The sequence below is a fragment of the Oryzias latipes genome, chromosome 13 (assembly GCF_002234675.1).
Source record: "Oryzias latipes chromosome 13, ASM223467v1".
NCBI classification, from domain to species: Eukaryota; Metazoa; Chordata; class Actinopteri; order Beloniformes; family Adrianichthyidae; genus Oryzias; species Oryzias latipes.
This window is the reverse complement of record NC_019871.2, coordinates 32,823,652-32,845,380: the sequence shown is the minus strand read 5'-3', so window position 1 is coordinate 32,845,380 and position 21,729 is coordinate 32,823,652. Positions and strand designations below refer to the sequence as shown.

At 39.6% G+C, this 21,729-nt stretch overlaps 1 protein-coding gene across 1 annotated transcript in view; it reads right to left on the bottom strand.

The window, feature by feature from the left end:
* Positions 1–21,729, bottom strand: part of mpzl2 (myelin protein zero like 2) — a 28,649-nt gene that overhangs the window by 1,376 nt on the left and 5,544 nt on the right. The window contains exons 2-4 of the mRNA XM_004075981.4: positions 2,847–3,016; positions 2,466–2,676; positions 778–946 (exon numbers count right to left, since the gene is read on the bottom strand). Coding sequence (XP_004076029.2) covers positions 778–946; positions 2,466–2,676; positions 2,847–3,016 — 550 coding nt within the window. The remainder of the gene's footprint in view (positions 1–777; positions 947–2,465; positions 2,677–2,846; positions 3,017–21,729) is intronic.

Genomic DNA, 21,729 nt, shown 5'->3' with positions numbered 1-21,729 from the left:
TTTTCTGTTAGCGAATTTTGTTCAACATATATATATATATATATTCTAACAAGTGCTTACCTTTAGATTTTATGTAAAAATCATTTGATCAGACATTAATCAGTATAACACAAAATCTGTCTAATATTAACAGAAAGAATCAAATTTCAGTATTCTCAGTAGTGAAACAAAGCAGTAAGGAAAACCCGCCTTATGTTTGGATCAAACAGCCAACAGACAAGTACAGAAGTGAAAAGAGATTCACACAGAGTTTCAGAACCTCCGAAGGACAGTTCATTGAAAAATTGGAGAGCGCAGTCATTGTTCTCTATTGTCTCTGATAAGTCTTCACATCATATGTTGTACCACTGTTGGTCAATTTTGATGATAAATGCAAAAAAAAATGCAGGCATTCATCATTTTTTTTCTTTTTTTAAAATATGTGCTCTGAGTAGGAAAGACCTCAATTTAGATGAACATGAAGATAAAGGACTTGAACATTAGTTTGTGTCCAGAAATGTAAGGCTGGTGATGGTCAAATAGAAAGCTTCAGGCTATCCACTCTTCTTTATACAGGCACTTTCCACATTTATTTATGGTTAATCAAAGCTGTCAGTCCAACCCTGGGTCCAAAGACTGCAGATGAATTGGACAAGTGAAACGTCCAGAAGTAAAAAAAGAATAAAAAAAAGAGCCCCGACCAGCCCAAGATGGAGCAGGACATGTCCAGACGCCCAGAGTCCCCAAGAGAACAGTAGTGAGTTTTGATTCTTCTGCCCTCTGTCTTTCACTGCTTACCACGCAGTGGGGTCTTTTCTCTCTTTGCGGGGAGCCTCCTCGATGCCCCCCTGCAGTCTATGCCTCCTTCTGTACTTTCTGAGCGATACGACGACGAGGAGGAGGATCACCAGCACAGTGATGCCACCTCCAATGGCCAAAGCCAGAAGGAGAAATTCCGAGAACGACGCTGCAAGACAAAAACGAGGGCTGAGTTTCCCTCAAAACCAGTGGCAATGCTTTACTGCAAAGGACAAGACCTCACATGTACATTTGGAATACTGGTCTAAAGGAGAAAAACAGCAAAAAACTCATTCTGACCTTACATGTGGGCAGTTTTGTGTGTTGTAAAGCAGTTTTGCATAGTGTCCTTTACAGAAGGAAGAGGAACTTTCAAAGTAATTTGCACATCCGTTGCATCATCAAGGCTTTGCTTGAAAAAACGTCAAGTTTAAGTTGTGACACTGTGACTGTAATTTGAGGAAAAAAATGGTTCTTTTTGTAAGGGTTGGACTGGAAAACACATATTCGAATATTTAATGTTTGCTTTGACCAAGTTGACAAAAAGTAGCAGCAAAACATGGGCCTACACGTGTTAAGGAAAAAAGTTCAAATAAAAGGTAAAGATAAAAAGGGTTAGACTTCAGCTTCAAAGAGATTCAACTCAGTACAAAACCTCTCATGTCTGACATGTTTTGTATAAAGAACAAAGACCAGCAAGTATTCAAGGTCAAAACCTCCTGTGACTGAAAATACAAGGCAGAAAAGGACTTTTTTGACAAGCTAAAAAAGAAAAACAAACAAGCTAATTCTGTTTTAATTATCCCAATCAACTTAGTGTTAAAGTATTTATAATGCTATTATAATGTAGTTCATGATATAGTTAGATGTTGAGGAGAGCAGACTTCAATGCAAATACTTTTAGTCATTCTGGTTAGCTAAATGTTTAGCTGAACATTTGAGCTCATTCATGTTCAAATGCAAATTGTTCTTGAATTCTAGAAAAAAGAGACTCTTGGGTTGTGTCCAAATTCCCTCTCTACTCCCTAACTGGTAGATTCTGACAGCACTACAAAATGGCAAATATAGCGCACTACGGATTGAGTAGTCTAGGAGTTCTGACACAACCTCACACTCAAAGCTTAAGGATACAATAACAAAGAAACAATGTATGTCAAGCTTCAGTTTCTTAGTTAATTCCTATATCCTGTCTGTTTTTGTCAATGAGAATCTTTTTCTGTTCTGACTCAAAAGTGCTTTTCCTTCTATTAGTCAAATCGTTCAGAGTTTTCTTGAAAATCACATCATAGCCAGATATTTTCTCTTTCTCTCTTTCTTTCTAAATACTCTGGTTGTGTTTCCCCCTAAATATTATTTTTCTAAATACAAATCAATACATTCTCTGCCTTCTACTTTCTCCAGGATTTGTTTGAAAAGACTCTGAAAAAAAACGTTCTGTTACTGCCGGAATGTAAAATGAACTGTGCTTCCTATAAGAAGTTTTGTTCAAAGAAATGTTGTTTTATTTTATGTAGCATTAGATGTTTGAAAATGAGCTTTATTTTCAACTTTGTATAAAGTCAAACAAATTGATGGAAGTGTGATGCTGTGGGGCATTTGGTGACGATGGGATTGGAGCACTTTGCACTCATAACAACATAAGACTCACTTTTTCACATGAATATTAACGGGACGAGCGCTTTGCTTACCTGTGGTGACAACAAGGAGTCGAATTTCTCCAAGTGCACCATGGACATCAGGTGGGTTCTTCACCTGGCAGGTGTAGGTGCCATTGTAGGTAAACTTTACTTCCTTGATTATGATGGAGGCATCACGGCCCATGACATCACCGGCCCAAGAAATGCGCTTCCTGAACATGCCTTCTAAAGGTGGATACGGTTTGTCGTGGTAGTAGAAGACCTACAGGGGATAATAAGAGCAGAAACTGGCTGTTTTAACTCAGAACCACCTTAGAATCAGAATGGTAAATGATGTTGTTACATGGCAGGGTGGACATGCAGCTCACAAAATAAACGAAAATGCTCAGAAAACGTCTTTTAACTCTAAATATGGAGGTGTACCAAACTCACCGACTCCTCTCTGCCTTTCGTGAGCGGTTTAAAACTCCACGAGATGGTGAGAGTATGGGGGTTGATGGGAACTTGACTATCAAACGTGCACCTGAGACGAACATCTGTCCCGTTGACCGCTTCAACATCTCCAGATGTGTAGACACGCATTCCTGTGACCTGCAGGACCCCTGTGGCATGCAAGCAGAAGAAGTAGGCAGAAGTTTATTCTCTTTGTGAACTTAAAACTTATGTAAATAGCCCTGATTTCACTTCCAAGCCCTATGTAAGTATAGCTTCTATCACTACCTTCTCTTAGTTTGCATTCAAATTAGTTTGAACTTTATGTGTATTACATACATTCAACTTGTTAGAGACACAATACAATGAAAATGGTGTTTTTGGTATTTTCAACTTGTTCTTGTCGCACTTTTCTCATGATGGAGGACATATTAAAGAATTTAAGAATTCTTTATTCAAGCCGTGATGGACCAGGAGCAGAAAATATGGCTAAAAAAATCAACACAGGTTTTTTTGATTTCAGCTAAAAACTATAATCATAATGAAAATACCACTGGGAACACTTGTACAATGAATCAAAATATAGCTGGAGTAGGACTTTCAAGTCTACGTCAGTACAGTTGGAAGAATTCCTATCAGGTAACAAACTTTTAATCAATCTTTACTGGGTCTCACAGTTTGTAGGATTTAAATAGACTAGAATGATGTTGGCAAGAATGTTTCCCATCCTCACAGTGATGGATGAAGTTCCTCACAATTGAGTTAACTGTGCTTTACACTTGCATTACACACACATACACACACTATGCATCCATTATCCAAGGAAGACAGCTTTTAGCCAGCACTACACAGGGAAATATGTAAAGCCACTTTCCTTTTCTGCAGATTACAGCCTCCTTATAGTTTTTTGCTTAAGGGGTTCTCCACTATTGGGTATAACGAGCATTAGTGTCTACTTTATCTGAGCTGTATATATATTAGAATAAATAAAGCTATTTAAAATATAGTTTTAGAGTTGTTTGGTTTATAAGTCAATTTAAGTCCTCAAAAACACAGACCCTAAACACTTTGGACTTTGCAAGAAGACTTGGGTGCAAGCCAACAGGATGTGATTCTTCTTCCTTTTAGAGGCAGTCCACATGTTGGGAGAATAAGTCAAAGCATGAGCTAAGTGCTATAGGAGCAGGTTCAGACTTCTGTTATGGTTTCCATCAGCCTCAACATGACGCGACGCGATATGACTCTACTAAAACGTCACTTGGTTGTCTGTTTTCAGCAGCTCCTCACCTGTGGTTTTAACCAAACCAAGTCAGGGCAGATGATTTACAGACACCGACTGGAAGACCAGTGCACTGAACTACACACTGTTGTGGGACACAACAGGAAACAGAAGGAAGTCTTTTGCCTTGTTTTGCCCATTTCGAGGTTGTACTCCAGTGTGACTGAAAAAGAAATTAGACCAAACTAAGTCTGGGTGTAACCATTCATTTTAACAATAATATGATTCATATCATAATTTGTGGTTGATCATATGATTCCTAGTTGATATAGGTTCCTTTTGAACGATTCAATCCTCTGTCCAAACAATGTGTCCAAACCAACAAGTAAACTAGAATGAATGTCAAATCCATTCACATGTTAGTTTCCTAAAGTTCAGCCCACTGTTGTTTTTCCACATCCAAAGAATCCAAAGGGAACATTCTTAGAACATTCTAGACACTGGATGGTCACATGACTTTATTCAAAGTCTGTCCACTCATTGGACTGGAATGATGGACTGATCCGTTTTTGCTGAACGGTGTGTTGTCCGCTGTGATGCACTTGTTCGTTTTAACCTTATAGTTAAATAAACTTACCATGTCTCAAACCAAATGGTATTTTCCAATATCACTATAATGGATTTATTTTATTTTGAAACAGTTTTGCAGTGCTTTAGGTCAATTTGATGAACAACTTGTCTCAGATCAACCTGGTTGAATCGTAGGAATAGAAATCGATTCATAACTGTTACACCACTAAACCTCAGAAACGGCAAGTCAAGGCATTTAAGTTCACACTGCAGAGCTTAATGCTCAATTTGGATTTGTGTAGATGTAGATGTGTAAGAGACAGGAGAAGAGCGCGTGCAGCAGTAGAGAATGGGGGGGGGGGCAGTGTGGGCGCATTCATGTTGTGTGTTACGGAGGAAGGAGAACAGTAATAAAAGGTTTCCCCCAGAATAAATGCTATGGACTCTTTAACCCGTTCTGGAGAATCCTGGAAAATCTAAGGGTCAGAACAGGGCGGAGGAGGAGGATCAGCCTTGGGTCCCCCGCGCTTCTGACCACGGTCGGAAGGTAGAGAAAGGAAAAAAAAGTAATCGCGGGAAATGTTTAACTCCACGCTCGGCTATTTAGCTGGAGATAATTTCAAAAACCACCCGGTTGCGATGAGAGCCCTGGACTTTGGCCTGAAAAGAGCTGTCACCCCAAATATGAATCAATCGGTGACCTCGCTTCCCTTCCACTGACTGGTCTCAGCAGCATCGTCTGCCATGGTTGTTGTTTATGTTCTAGTTCCCGCCTACTTCAACGCAGAATGATGACGTTTGTTGCGTATCGATGACGTACGGGTCAGATACATGTGGCCTGGCCCGTCAGACGGCGGTTGCATTTGAAAAGATCAGATACGTATCGGATTCAGGACCACATCCCCAAGTGGCCTGGGTCACATTTGAAAAGATCGGATGTGTGTTGTTCAGACTGTCATGTAAAGATCAGATACAGGTCGCATAGGGGCAAAAAAATCGGAATTGGGTCGTTTCAGCCTGCAGTGTGAACGTAGCCTTTGAGTCAAAACACCTGATGCAGGTGCAGCTTTTAGTAACTCCCATCAAACCTACAGCAACAAATAAACAAAGCTAAGCAGATGCTGACAAATAATTATTGTTTGCCTTATTACATACAAAGGATTTGATTTTATGTCTCGTTTTGTTTGATTCTTAAAATTGGATAACTCAAAAGTGCATTAACTCAGTCAATAAACTTGGTTTGTGGGAGCAAATGCTGTTCATTCCTTTGGTTTGTTCTGTTTTGATTGATTTTTTAGGAGGCTGTAGTGGGTATCTTAATAAAAATGTCCATTTCAGATGGGCCAGTATTTTTTGAATGTTCTAAAAACTGAAAAAATCTTCACAAAAGATAAAAGCAGCTGTGTTTTGACTAAAAATGTCTGTCCATGATAAAATGAATAAATTTAATTGGTATCCTGCAATAGTCAGCTGAATGTGCAGCAAGTACAGATTAGTAACGTTCTGCGAATTCACAGATTTTCAAATCTCCTGGTCCTCAGAGGAGAATCTGTCATGGGAAGAACCCACACAAGAAACAATCAGTGTGGTCATTTAGGGAACTAATGATGGGAGCACAGCTCCCTGAACAACATTCTCCCCTCCTTATCAGGCTGGAGAGAGTTTCCTGTGAGCAGATGACACAGACAGGGGTTCCTTCACATCATTAAGTAGACTGGCCACTCTGTCATCGCCAGGCTCTACCAGTCTAATGCTCCTTAAATGAGCCTGATGAAATCAGGTCGTCGTGTGTAAAAGTCAGAAATCAAGGCCAGGTTTGGGCCCAACCATCTTTTCAAAAACCCACTGTGATTTATTGGAAGAGGAGCCGCCCTTTGATTCATCATTCCTTGCTTCTTTATTTCTTGGCTGTTAATGGGGGGGTGGGTTCTGCAGAGCAGCTGCTGAAGACTCCGTCTCTGACTTCACCGCATGTGTGTGTTGAGACCTAATGCACAAGTGTGAGGCTCTAGGTGAGTCACTTCTAAAACCTGTTTCATGTGGAGGTTGCTCGGGAGAAAAAGGAAGAAGTGAAAAATATGAGCCTCTTCACTGAGTTGCATGCTTTGCTTCCTTTTTCAGGAATAGATCCAGCAGAGAAGGAAAACACAGCAGGCAGCCAGACTCCAGCTGAACATTCCTTCTGTTTGGAGCTGAAGTTGAATTTAAATGGCCTTCAGATCTAAAAACAAGGACCAACTAATCCAAACGGACTACTTTTAACACAAATATTTGTCTTTGTTTGTGCTTGTAGTAAGTGATCATAAAAATGTAATGCTTAATGAATATGGTGGAAATTAGATAATATTTTTATCCGGTTCAATTGTTTTACAGCCAAGAGATCAACTTTTTTTCTTGATTTTTCCGTTTTTTTGTCACAGCTTGAAAAATGATGAAGGTCAATGAAATACCTTTTTATGTGAGGTGGGGTCAGCCATGTGATGGAGCAACACCCAAATGTGAGCATGGATCCTTTCCAACCCTTTCTAGCTCCAGAACCACAACAGAAACAAAGTAGGGCCAAGTTTTGGTGCTTTTGCTTTAAAAAATGTAACGGAAAACAGACTAGATGTTACAGCCAACCAACCCCCTCCCATTCTCTAGAAAGTACAAAATGTTGCAGTTCCTCAAGAGACCACTGGAGGCTGGTTTCAGAGACTGGTGTCATAAAATGTTAAATGACAGATTTTACACCCAAACTAAACAAACATTCAGCTGCTGTCGTTGGTGAGAGTCTATAATATCCAGGTACTTTAGTCAATCTTTTGGCAGTTGAACCACTTTAAAGTGGCTTAGTGGTTTTGCCAATGTTTTCTTTTATTATGTTTTTATCTTAAAACTTTCATATATCTTGCTTTTTTGTTTTTATTAATTTATTTATTAAATCTTTTTTCTTTTGTTTAAATTTTAATTGACAGCACTTTGTTCAATTTTAATTGTGTTAAAGTACGTTATAAAGAAAGTTCGGAATTTCCCATCATTCTTGTTTTCTAGCTCTCCCTGTGTTACAGCTGAATTAATGAATAACATTATTTCCGATTGCAATTGACTGAACACACCTGATCCATGTAATTATTAACATGTAGGTCAGGGATAACTGGAAAACAAAACATAACAGAAAGTGTCCAACCAATGAGTCTAACCGATGGACGGACGCATGGATGTGCACACTGTGCCACTGAGGCAAAGAAAGTCACTATGTTAAACGTCTGGACTATTTCTTTAACATCTAGTGCTAATTAATTAAAATAAAGAAGCTGAAAATGTCATTTATCACTCCTTTTCTAATGCTTTAATATTTTAGCAGGTTAGCAGAGCTTCATAGTCCAAAATACTTCAGTCAGAAAAAGTTTTTTCTTCGGGTCAAAACATTTTTAGCCAAATGCAGCACTTAAAGTCAAACAAGCATCATTAATCTTACTTAAATAAAAAAAGAATGATCTCCATTATTGTGTTGTTTGGTCTAAGCTCAAGAGACAAGACCTCTTTGAAGGTAGCAAAGACAGCAAAATGACTGCACTTTCAAGAAAATGCACAAAGCCTCAGCTTGTACTTTATCCCAGAGGCTGAAAGTACATGATCACTATTCAAACAGTCATTAGCCGAGACTAATTGGCTTGCAATTACATGACTGAGGACACTGAGTGCACATAATTTCAGTCGTTTACTGACAGAGGGAGATGAAATAAATAACCCCAAATGTGGAAGAGGCTTTAAGGAGGCCGTAATTGAATAAATGAGAGCACAACTTTGAAGACATCACAAAAGTGAGCCCAATCAGGAGATAAGATAGTTCTACTTGTTTGTTTTTGAGCACATTTTTGCATTCCTGTGCATCGTTTCTGTCCACTCATTGGCCTGTTTATGTCTGGACATCTTGCCTGGCTGGAGCTGACCACACCCAGCATCCAAAGATAGGAAGAGAGTGTTCACAGCTTATTTAGCTGGAGGTATGCCGGCACAGATGGAGGAGGGCATGGCACTATGCATGCATCCATCAGGCCCCCAGTCACTGATATTTATGGTCCATACTGTATCTTCATCATGTGTCTTCTGCTGAGACTTTAAGACTTTTTATTGACCCACTCTGATGAAAATTGTGTTTTAACATGCCCTAGTGGCACTTTTCTGATGATGGAGGATGTATATAAAGAAAATTAAGCTTAAAATTACATTTCTGAGCATTTCCAAATTGTTGTTAATCAGGAGCAGATGGAAAAAATCAGTATGAAAAAGCTTTTAGCAGTTTCATAGGTGCTACAATCAGCAGGCCACATCTCCCTGATCTTCTCTGTTCCTATTAAATGGTAAATGGTCTAAACATATATAGCACTTTTCTACCTACAAGGCCCTCGGTGCTTTACAGTCACACACACATTCACACACTGGTGGTGGCTCTGCTGCTGAACACTGGCACCAATCTGCCACCAGGGGCAGGTTGGCTTCAGTGTCTTGCTCAAGGACACTTGGACACATGGGCGTGCAAGGCAGGAATTGAACCTGCAATTTTACAATCATGGGTTGACCGCCCTACCACTGCACCACAGCCGCCCACTATTAGGGGTGTAAGGATTTATTTTAACATTAATTTGATTTATGTCATAATTTTTTTATTCATAGTTGATATTGATTAATTTTGAACGATCCCATTGACCTAAAGTGGATCCAGATCCTCTTCATCCAAACTTCCAGCAGTCAGACTCAGACAGAAATTCCTGCTACTGAACAGTGAAGTTTTCCAGATTCTTGGATTTCTTCCAGATCATCAAGTGGAAATGAAATCTGTGTCCAAACAAACAAGTAAACTAGAATGAATGTCAAATCCATTCATATGTTAGTTTCCTAAAGTTCACCACTGTTGTTTTTCCACATCCAAAGAATCCAAAGAGAACATTCTCAGAACATTCTAGACACTGGATGGTCACATGACTTTATTCAAAGTCTGTCCACACATTGGACTAGAATGATGGACTGATCCGTGTTTGCTGAATGGTGTGTTGTCTGCTGTGATGCACTTTCCACACATTGGACTGATTCATTGATTCATCGTTACACCCCTAATTCTGATCATCCACTTGCAGACAAATAGATCCATGAATGTCTTTGTTTTCCTCGTCTGAGCTGGAATGAGACTCAAAACTGCACAGCAGGACAGCTCTGATACTGCTCGCCATTTTTGTTGCACTGCTAATATTAGCTTGGTGGTGGAACACTCTACAATACATCAAGAGATGATCAGAGTGGGACTTTTAAAAACAGATGAAATCAGTTGATGTCTGACGTCCATTTTTTGATAGTTTTGCCTTTTTCTGTGGTCTTCCAAAGACACAATCAGAGGTGCCAAACTCATATCCCAAATCAAACCACAATTTGTATTCACAACCTTATTTTCATCCCTTAGGGTAATAAATGTTGCAAAACATCAGAGGAACTTGGTTCATTGTTTGGTTAAAGGAGAGGATGGCTGAACACTATAAGAAGCTGGGCAGCCTGATTGCATTTACTGTTAACCATCACAGCACATATGCAATCAGCTCAAGTCAACATCTTATCTAACACAAACTTCTGGAGAAGGGCGTGAATGTGGCCCACTGATGTGAGCTCCAGATGCTCAGAGTCATGAACAGTTCTTACCACGAGAAGTGCTGAGAGAAGAAAATGTAAACCAAATAAAACTTCAGCTTTGGGCCTAATTCATACATAATTTGACAAACAATTATTTAAATAAGAGTTTGCTGATTCTTTAACACACCTCTGTCCACACCATTTGCGACAAGCCAAACTGGCCCAGCGATCTGTGTGACGTCAAAAGCAGTAAATACTGTATAAAATAATGAAACAAAGCCTTCTGGAGAGTGATTAGATTTGCTTTCTTTGGCAGCAATCCCATCGCTGTAAAAACATCTTCCAAGGAAGCAGAGTGTTTGACCCTGCCACGTTACTTTGAACCATGAGTCAAATGAAGTAGGCATGCTTTACAAGTGCATGGCCACTTTTTTTTGACGCTTCAGTTCGACATTGGCAGACACATGACTTTAAAGCCAATTGAGTGACTCTGATACATTCCCAGTTGAGATTTTAGCTTAGTATAAGATGCTAAATCAGTTTAAAGACTTTCTGTGCTATATTTTACAGGCTGCACTTTGCAGCCGTCTCACTGTTGGAATCTTGCTAACTTTACCGAACTGTTTATGTTAACCGTTAGCCTCCGTTAGCCTCCTGCTTAACCCTTGTGCTATCCTAGGCACTTTAACATTGGGAGTTGGGTCATCCAGACCCACTAGACAGTGCTCTGAACCTTTTTTCTTCACTTATTTGTGATCTTCACTGGTGTCCATGGATTCCATGAAATCTCCACCATTATCCACCTTTGTCATGGTAGGGAGAACACATCAATGGAAGGGGGGGGTCATCTAAGATAGCACAAGGGTTAAACAGCTGAATTTTTCTGAAATGTAGTGATCCGTTGATGCAGACTTCTACCCGGACATTTATTTGAAATAACAAGCTTGAAATAAACAGCACTGATCAAAATAATAATAAAAATCACAGATATCCGCGACAACATCCGATTTCGATCAAGTGTGTAACTACGTGATCAGGCTCTCAGCACTGGCCTTGATGGAATAGAAAAGGACTTCTTGAAGGAACTGAAGACTGGTTATCTACGTGACAGGCGAACTGCTTTTGAGGAAAGAGAGGAGGATGAGTGATTATTTGATGAAGGAAAGGATAAATATCATTATCAATAATATTCAAAATTTGTGTGGTTATTTTGAATGTTTTGTGCCGGCTGTAGTTGCATACTGAGATTTCTTTACTGTTTTGTTTATTCAGTTTATTTAGAGGCATACAAATGCTTAGCTCTACTGAAGGCCCAGGTGTGTAATGCAAGGTCCACCACTGGCATAAATATATAAATAAGGGTGGACTTTATGCAAAAAAGTCTCAATTCCACAGCATTAACCAATGGGATTTCTTAAGCAATGCCCCTGCCTAACCCTAATCCTAACCCCTGCATGTGACAAAAACACTTCTTTCAAAACGGAGGCTTTTCTGTTGGCTTTATCTCAATAGAAACCATTTCATTTTTTAGCCACATGGGGGGACGAACAGTGTAACTTTGAGAAGAATCAGCAAAAGTAAACTGTTTGGTTTCCTTGGCAACTGAGGTTTTTGTTAACAAACTACACATACCTACTATGGTCATATTGTCTGTCATATCATTTTGTTTAGCTTGACTCAGTGATTCATATATGACTTTTTATAATTATATGGTAATAAAAATGTTTGGAAAAGAGTAAAACGCCTTATTTGCAAGCTCACCACACTAACGCCATTCAAAATCTACAAACTTTACGATGAACATTTTTACCTCAAGTCGCTTCTCCACGAATCACAAGGAGGTAGGAGGTGATCAATTGAAATCCTTGGGAGGAGTTTGAATGTTTAGCCAGTACTAAAGGAAACTTTGGTCATAGTTACAGACCTAACGTTGGGGAGTGTGCATGAAATTTTGTCAAGATTGCTCAAACAAAAGTTTTCTTTTCCCAAGTTGGACAAAAAAATGTGAAAATTATACACGTTGTCACAAAATTTTTGTCCAGGTCTTGAGGCTATCCTATAATAATTTCCAAACTTCTTTTGGAGACCCCCAACACGTGTGTTTTGGTTTCGTAAGTAGATTTGGAACTTTCTTTGATCCCCCACTCATTTTCTTGACAGTTTCATCCACTTTGATGCGGTGATGTCACCTTTTATGGGGGGGTCACTAATTCAAAAATGTATTTTCCCCAGATACTAAGTGCGTGCAAATTTTGGTGAGTTTTGGAATATATGGCGGGGGGAAATTGTCGTTCAAATTTGCAGTAAAACCTGCAAAACCAATGCAGTCCTCGCGGTCCAGGACTGCTGTGGGTCATTAATAAAGTTAGACTTTCAATTTTTAAAAGCTAAATAATTGGCTGTACATCTAATCTAAACTTTCAAAGCTAGGAAATATGGTCAGGTTCATCTCATCCAATTCCAGTCTTCATTACTAAAAGAAACTCCTTCAAATGGACCGGCAAATTTAACTTTTATGATGAAAAAGAAGATTTAAATTTACGGTGTAATTTTTTGAACCTCACTGGCTGCACACAACTGACAGAACCAATGTCATGCCACTAATACTTGTCTGCAGTTTAACTCCATGATTCAGCTATTTATCAAAACTCAATTAAAGCAGTTTATGTTGTCTGGGACAGTTTCTTATGTTTTAAAGCCAACCTAACATCACAGGTCACAGCCAAACAATAAGCCAAAAAAGTCTTCATGATAGTGGTTTGTTATAACTGAAGACTCAGAGGAATCCAACAATTAATGACAGTAGAAATTTAATAGATTCTGCTTTGATTCACATTTTTTAATCCAGTTTGTTTACAAATGAATAAAAAAGATCTTCATTGTGTTTTTCTGTGATCAACCATCACCACAATTCAGAAAAAGTAGTTAAAGTCTCTTAGCAGACTTGAAGCTGCAGTTTTTTTAAGTGCAGATCTGACAATAACAACTTTTTACAAAAACTAGTCTGAAGGTTAAAGCTGAACCCTTGATGTCAGGTTACGGTTATCACAGTGAGATAAGCAAGCCATGGAGGGATGAAGCACGCAGCACTGCATGTGGGTTCAGCACACACCCAGTCACATTTTAAGTATGTCTGCTGTGTTTAGAAGGACGAACGCTGTATGAATTCATCAAGATGCTCAAACTGTATGTTTTAGGTTATGAAAGATGTCATGTTTTTTCTCCAAGGGAATATTTATGCCAGACAGCATTGGATGCAGTTTATTTTTTCAGACAGTGATGTTAATGTAGTGTTTTTGTTTTTATGCACAACTTTTCAGACCTCAGCTTTGTAAGTGAGAGTCAGTAAACTAGATGTTGTTATTTAGAGCAAAACCACTATATCTTCATGTTAAAATACAAGTTTTGCAGGAATTTTGACTGTAGCTTCCCAAACAAATAAAACCAAAAAGCTACTTTTACATTTGATTTGTAATGCTAATGTTCTTTAGTGGGCTCACTATTTTTGATGTAAATGCAGGGTTTACTCAGGGTAAAAACATCTGAGAAGTGAACCCAGCCCCATTCTTTCCTTATGTTTCCAAATCTCCCCCGTCTATGTGCACTGAGAAACAGGAGATCCCACCTCTAAATAAAGGAGTAGAACACTGTCAAAGGTTTGGTTTGGTCACATCCAATCAAAAAAGACAAGAAACTACATATTTCTAGAAGAAAGAGGTGTGAGAGAACCAAGCAGGATAGATTTTGTTTTGTTTTTAGTTCACCAAACATTTTTCCAGCATTGTTAAAACATCCACTGAGTTGTGGGCGGACCCGTTGGTGCAGATAAGCCTGCCCCCATTTTCCACCATTCATTTGGTTACACTCTCCCCCACTAGCTTACAGCCGCTCACTTACCATGACAAAGGTGGATAAAGGTGGAAAGATTTCATGTAATCCATGGACATCAGTGAAGATCACAAATCATTGAAGAAAAAAGGTTCAGAGCACTGTCTAGTGGGTCTAGATGACCCAACTCCCAATGTTGAAGTGCCTAGGATAGCACAAGGGTTAAATAGACATCAACATTAGGGGTAGAACAACAATGAAAATTAATAGAGCTCTCCAGATTCCAGCTCAGACCAGGAAACAAAGACGTTCTTGGATCTATTTGTCTGCAGGTGGATGATCAGAAAGGGGCGGGGCAGGGAGACGGTGGCCTGATGATTCTATATCACTGCTGCAAGCTTCTCCCGCTGGCATTTTTTGTCTGCTCCTGCTTCACAACCATTTGAATAAAGACATACTTAGAAATCCAATTTTAAACTTAATTTTCTTTATCTATGTGTTCCATGATTAGAAAATAGAACATAACATATAAAAACACAGTTTTCAATGGAGTGGACTTTAATGCAAAATCTGATCTACATCTGATAAAACTAAATCTCACATTGGATACTTGCAAAGGTTTTTACACTGCAGACAGTCCCAAGCTACAAATTGCAGAGAGCTGTTTAAAACAAAGTACAGCCGCATCCAGATAGGAGAAGACATAATGTTTTCAAGGTGTTATTGTGTTCAGCTCCCAGGAATCAGTCACTGCATAACAAATGCACCAGAGTGTAAACTTTAATCTTAGTTGCAGCATTTCAGCAGAGAGTGTGAGATTGCACTAGAAGAATTGTAGGAGAAAGCAAGCAGCAAGCACAACTCCCAATGGAAATTAGTTTAACCGTGTTATTTTCAAGACTGTGTCTGTCCCTTTCCTCCAGTCATTATGGTCCAGGAAAACATAGAGATCACCACAGGAAACCCTATTCTCCACTGTGCCGGTTTAGGAGGAAAGGCTGAGGAGCAGGCACACATGCTCAGTCCATTTCAAAGCCTTGCTTCTCCTTTTGTAAGAGTTTACACAAGACAAGTATAGGTTTGTCTGTTTTTAACAAGCTTTTCCTTCATGAGAGGCTGGGAAAAGCAGGTTCAGGTAACGGTGTGCTCACAGAGGAGGGCAAACAGACAAGGGTGCGTGTTGAGTGGTGTAATGGAGGGAGCATAACAGTAGCCTGTTGAGTACAAAGCCTATTGTTCAGTTTATGTACACAGCTTTCCCGTTAGTTACAGTGAGTAGATGGACATGCGCCCAAAAAAGAATCATATGCTCTGTCAGTGGTTTGCCGGCCCTTGCTATTTATTTTAAGTTTCTTTGTTTGGGGTCTTGGCACATCTTGGCAGAGAGAAAAAAAGTTTTTTTCAAACCTCAGCTGTGATTTATAGAAAGCTTAAGGAGTTACAGTCAACAATCAACATGCACTCGGCCCTGTGATGGACTGGTCCATGGTGTTCCCCACCTTCGCCTCACTGTGGCTGGGATAGGCTCCAGCAACACCGTGACCCTGAAAACCATTGCATTGGTTGGAAGATGGGTGAGACAACCAGCAAGCCTGTTCATGTACCCAAAACAAATCATACATCAGAGTGTAAACAGATATTTACTGATTGACTTCAAAATTGCGATCATCATAATGTCTTGGTTTACATATCTTTGTATATTATCAGATTCATTACAAAGAACTACGCACCAAACATTGACTGTATATGAGAAGTGGACTGAGTGAGTGTGAGCATAGAAAATGCTTTACGTCCGGCTCCGAATGAAGTCAGTTTAATCGCCATTTTTTGTGGCGCTGCCATGTTGGTGCCATAAGACGTCAGTGAGCAATGATTGGTCGGAGTTGGTGTGAGTCATTGTTTCTATGGCAACCACTCTCACCAATCAACAGCGAGCTTATTGGAAGTCCACACCCCTTCCTCTTTAGAGTGAGCTAGGGAGAATCAATCAATCCAACGTTTCAAACCTTTGACGCAAGACCACATACTCCTTTTTGAGGCATCTGATTGGCCAGTTTATAAACTTGCATTACAAAAAAATCATCAAAATATCGAATTATCAAGAACATGTAAAAAAAAAATTGACAGAGTAAGAATAATTATTCTGACCAATACAATGATTTCAAATTTTTTGGCTTATTGGAACCAATACTTCCTAATTGGAATGCAAGAGGGTGGGGGTCACTCAGTCCAGTTCTCTTATACAGTCAATGGCAACTTTCTGATTTGTCTGTTTTAGGTGAACATGCCAATGCAGATGTCTGAAGCATACATCCACCAATCCTTCCATCCATCCTCTGAACCTGTTGAATCCCTTTCGGGATCATTGGTTCACTGGAGCCAACCCAGCAGCCGTTGAGTAGCAGCAGGGTACATGCAGGACAGCATGCCGGTCCATCACAGGCCCGGATTAAAACAATAGTTTTGCAAATGCATGAACCCATAAATCTGCAAAATAGACAACACAATGCTGTTGTTTCCATGAGGAGGAACCAGGTTGTCATGGATACCCCATGCAACCCTGGGTCTTCCATCTTGATTTTGTGTTCTGCACTTCATTTATATGTACAGGTATAAAACTTCAAAAGATATAAAGATAATCTTAAACACATGCTGGGAAATACCCACTTTTCTGGTAGATATTTCGCTGTGCTAACTTTGTAATATCGGATAACAGCTGTTATCGAATTCTATTGAGCCAAAACGTCTGCTAACTCCAGAAATCCGATAATGATGGGATATTTCGGTGTGGACGTACAGACTGAAGGAGATCTCTGTCTTGATAGTGTGTGGATCATCATGTTCTCTCTGACAGTGATACTGCCTCTTTACAAAAGCACTAAGCTAAAGTGTGCTTTCTTTTAGGAAACTTGTTCGAATAGAGCAAAAAAAACGTCCTCTGAACAAGATGGATGTGTATGAAGTCATCAAAGATAGACTTTCATAAAACACAAGGTGATGTCAGGTTAATGCCGTAAACAAGCTATTTTGAATTGATCAGACAGGAGCCTCTTGGGTTACCCTGCAGACACTGCATCTGTTAGCGCTCACTCATAACACGCCTGAATTAAAAATTATTTTGCTCCGAATGAAACTGGAAAAGAAAAGGAAACACTCAGTGTGAAAGTTTGCACACAATTTCTTTAGAAAGAAATTCACTTTTTAGGACTCTGCAGTTATGAAAAACCTTCTGGATTTAAGTTTAAGCCACGTTGAAACTTTTACCCATTTTGTGAAGAAAAAGAGCTGTGAAAGCTTTTTCTTTTGTACTTTCTACAGTATTTTTGTTCATTTTTTAACTAGGATTTTTTGTTCATTTATTTCATCCTGTTATGTTAAATTTGCTTCTTTTCTTGTGACATTTCTGTATAATTTGGTTGTTCATTCTTTAGAATAAACCATTTGAAAGAATATTGTGGCTTTCTTTCTTGAGTCTGTTTAGTTTTCCTGAAATAGATTTCCACTTCTGCATGATTTTGGTCTCCTCATTTTCTTTATCTTTGGGTTCTTGGGTATTCATCACTGCACTGCCACCCAAGTAAAGCTGAAGTATAGAATCATAGCCACAACCTGAGTATTAGAAAAAGAAATCTAAAAGATCTAAACCAAAAGCTAGAGTTACAAAAAAAGGAAAATGTGATCAGTCAATTTTCCACTATGCCTAATATTCTTGCCCTTTTTCATGGCATGAAGCGCAGTGATCTTATGCATGCTAAAGGTCAGTCTAAATGGAGACCGAGCATCAATCTCCTTTTGAGCCCCCTTCCTGTCCCTGCCTCCCCCCCCGCTCGCTCCCTCCAGGCCAATTGTAATTCATCCAGCGACAGTGTCAGGAGAACACATGGAGTGGTGAGCAGGGATAAGAGTTTAATCCATCAAACCTCTTCCACTCACACACCGAGCGGCTGACTCAACAACTGTGCATGGGATTACAAACTCCTACGGGAGGGGAGAGGAGGGGGTTCTGATGCCCGAGCTTCGATCCAGCTGCTGTTAAGACACGTAACTCTCACCTTTACTGTGAAATTACAGACGCTCACATTCAAGTGCAGCAGCGGTGAGTCAGAGTGGATCTGTTCCCAGTGGGACCTTTGCTCCTGAGAGCACACGATCAAGCAGACAAATGATGATATTTACACAGACGAGAGGAGGAATTATAAAGCAGACACAGATCTCTGCTCTTTACTTGCAACAGGCATTAAACAGACGTGAGGACATTGTTTAAATGGATCGATAACCACAAAAAACAAAACAACAATGTTTTGGTTGCTGACCGATCCATTTATTTTCCATTAGCCAAGTATTCAAAATGATCTTTAAATAATGAGAAGGCAAGAGTTTTGAATGCCGATGCCTGAAACACACGTTTACCTAGACTTTTCACTGGAAGTGGTGAGTTGAACGTGTGTTTCAAGATGCACCACACTTACTTCCAACTTATATCACACTTTTTAATATACAGAGTAAGGATGCAGAGCAGACAAGTGTGGAGCTGAAAAACAGACTGTAAAGAAGCTGCAATGAACGTTGTAAAAGCAGACAGAGAGCAGGCTACCACACAGATGTAGGTCTAATGTTCCCCTCTCTTCCCACAGTCTCAGCTCTGTTCTAAACAGAACCACTGCCAAGCTGGGTCAGTGTCACATCCAGACTGTCAGGTTAGGACAGTCAGAGGAGACACGGCTTTCTTTCGATCTCACAGTCTCATTCCTTTTTTTTTGGTTGTTCTTTTGTCACCATTTGTTCAACCTTTAGGAAGAATGTTAAATATTGTCTTAATTCTTTATGAAATTTCTTTATTAATACAATTTCTGTTAAAGTAACCTTTACCATCCATCTACTGTTTGTAAAATATAATGAAGCATTTAATTTTTTAATTTTTTATATTTATAACTTTTTGTACTATTTCTAAATTATCATTTATTTTATATATATTGATGGGATTTTTTTGTATATTAAAAATAAAACAAGTAATGAAGGACAAAAATTGTTTCTATTTGGGAGTTTTGATGGTAACCAGAAATAATATATGACAGTTAATGTTTTTAATCTTTCCAGTTCTTCTAAAATATATGATACACTTCTGCATTTTTCCCATTGACTGTATATGACAGCTGGACCGAGCGAGTGTGACGTCACCCATCGAAAAGGGTTTACTTCTGGCTCCAACAAAATGAAGTGCATTCTGGTTCCATTTTTTTTTTTTTCCTTTTTGGGGATACGGACGCCGCCATGTTGGAGCCAGACCAGGGGCCTCATTTCTAAAACTTTGCGTAGGATTTGCGTCAGAAGTGGCGTACGGATGAAACATAGGACGTGCGTACGCACAGAAATATTCGGAGTTATAAAACCGTGCGCACGCACATCCTACGCATCTTTCCCTTAATAAATCACAACCAATTCTAAATGCAGCGCAGCTTTTGCGGCTTCATGACACGCCCATAGTTGCCCAAAAATAGTCCTTGAAACGCCCACAAGTCAATATTCATTGATTGGGAAATCATGGCAAACACAGAGAGGAAATGAAAAAAAACGTAACTTCACTCAATGTGAAGTAGAAGTTATCGTTGGCGAGGTGGAAAAGAGGAGAGGTTTGGAGGGCACAGTGTGGGCATTACTAATGCCAAAAAGGCACGTGAGTGGCAGACGGTGGCAGACGCCGTAAATCATGCTGTAGCCTCACAACCTCGGACCGTGGCCGAAATAAAAAAGAAACGGTCGGACATCAAAGTCGAGGCAAAAAAACGTCTAGCGCTGCATCGCCAGAGTGTGTCTGCCACGGGGGGGGGGGACACCGGAGCGCCAGATGCACTGGGTGACACGCGTGGTTGTTCCGAGTGCTCCGGTAACGCCGGGCCCAAAAGCCCGCAGAGGTCCAACAGGACGGCTCGAGGAAGTCAGAACCGGCTTATAAGCCAGTCGTCCTCGTTTTCCAGCAAGTCTTCTTGCTGTCTAAAGATGCGTTCACTCCGAATTCTTCCATTTGCCACATCTTCTAAGAGCGCAAGATCAGCCATTGTGCGTCATTACGCATTGTGATGAGGCATTTTATTTCCCTCCATTTAATTACATCTGACAAACTACAGATGTCGGTAATAATCGACGTGGAAATGGGAAATTGATCAGCGCAAATGTAATTTCTTGTTGCTTTCTGAATGGTTGAGACATACGCCATACATTGTTTTATCAAAAATAAAACAAACTAAAGGCATATGCATGAATACCATAATTCTGTAGCTTATGAAGAAATGTTTTACTATGAAAACAACTTTCCCCAACATTGACAGGAATATCAGTTTTGTACATTATTTCGTTCTGTTAAATATATTATTTATGAGGATGAATTGCACAACATGCCAATATTGCAGAACATATTTCACTTTTCTTTCTGCTAATATGTGTTCATTTGAATTTCTGTTGTAATTTTCGTTTTTTTTTTGTTTGTTTCACTGCTGATGGATCAAACGGGTGTTGGTGTAGCTGTTAATTGTAAGACTTGCTTTGTGAAGTCTTCATGTTATTTCTGAGAGGCAGTATTGTCATTTTCACTTTCACGTGTTTCTTCCATCTGCCGACGGTGTCGCCGTTTCTCATTTCACCCGTTTTTGTGCGTACGCCTGGGTCAGAGCGTGGAGGACCGCACATTTTCCCGTCAAGTTTGCTTTTTATAAATCTCAACTATTGCGTAGAGAGTGGCGTACGCCTTCTTTTGTGCGTACGCAATGTTTATAAATGAGGCCCCTGGTCTGTAAGCGGTGATTCTTTCGACCACACTTTTATGGAGCCATCTGATCGGTCAATTTATAACGGAATACTTTAAACTACAGAAGACAAATCTTGAAGGAAAATTGGGATTCTCATGAAAATGTGTTTGGTTTCTTGGAGCCAGCGGGTACTTCCTGTTTGGAATGTGTGGGGGGAGGGGTCGCTCAGTGGTTTATCCTCTGCTGGGTTTAGACATTAAAAGTTGGTAAAGTAGAAAAGGTCATTTTGGTTCCAACAGGTAAAATGTCAACCATGTCTTTGCTGTTTTCTGACTTCTGATAAGTTTCTGACGATACATTGACCTAAAATATGCCTGAAAATCTAAAATCCTATGACTTTATGATATTAAAAGAAAAGATCTAATTTTCTATGATCTATTCCAGCTGTGACGCATATTGCCATGATCTTCTGCTGATTTCTTGTGACATTTGTTTGAATTTTTGGATGATGTAAAATCACTGCCATCAAAGCCTTTTAATAGCCGGATTCTTCTTCTGTAATTTTACAAAACAGTGATTGGACTCATCAGAGGTCATTCTGACTCTGAAATGAAAATATATTAAATAACCGTCATTAATAAAAGCTAAAACAGGGATTCTTGTGTGAACTGGTATTTGAGACAGAAACACGTCTTTAGTTTTTTTCTCAGCTCAAATGACAGACAGTAATTGATGTAATCTGATTGCTGTTGTCTGATTGGTAATCAGATTGACTCTGAATGCTTGTGGGAAACAGCATAAGGAGACGCTGAGAGGGAGGAGTTACTCAAACGGCTGCATGTCAACAAAAAATGTGTATTTGCCTATGTCTGAGATGCAGATAAGCGGAGTCGGGTTTGTTTGTGTGTCCGCAGACGTG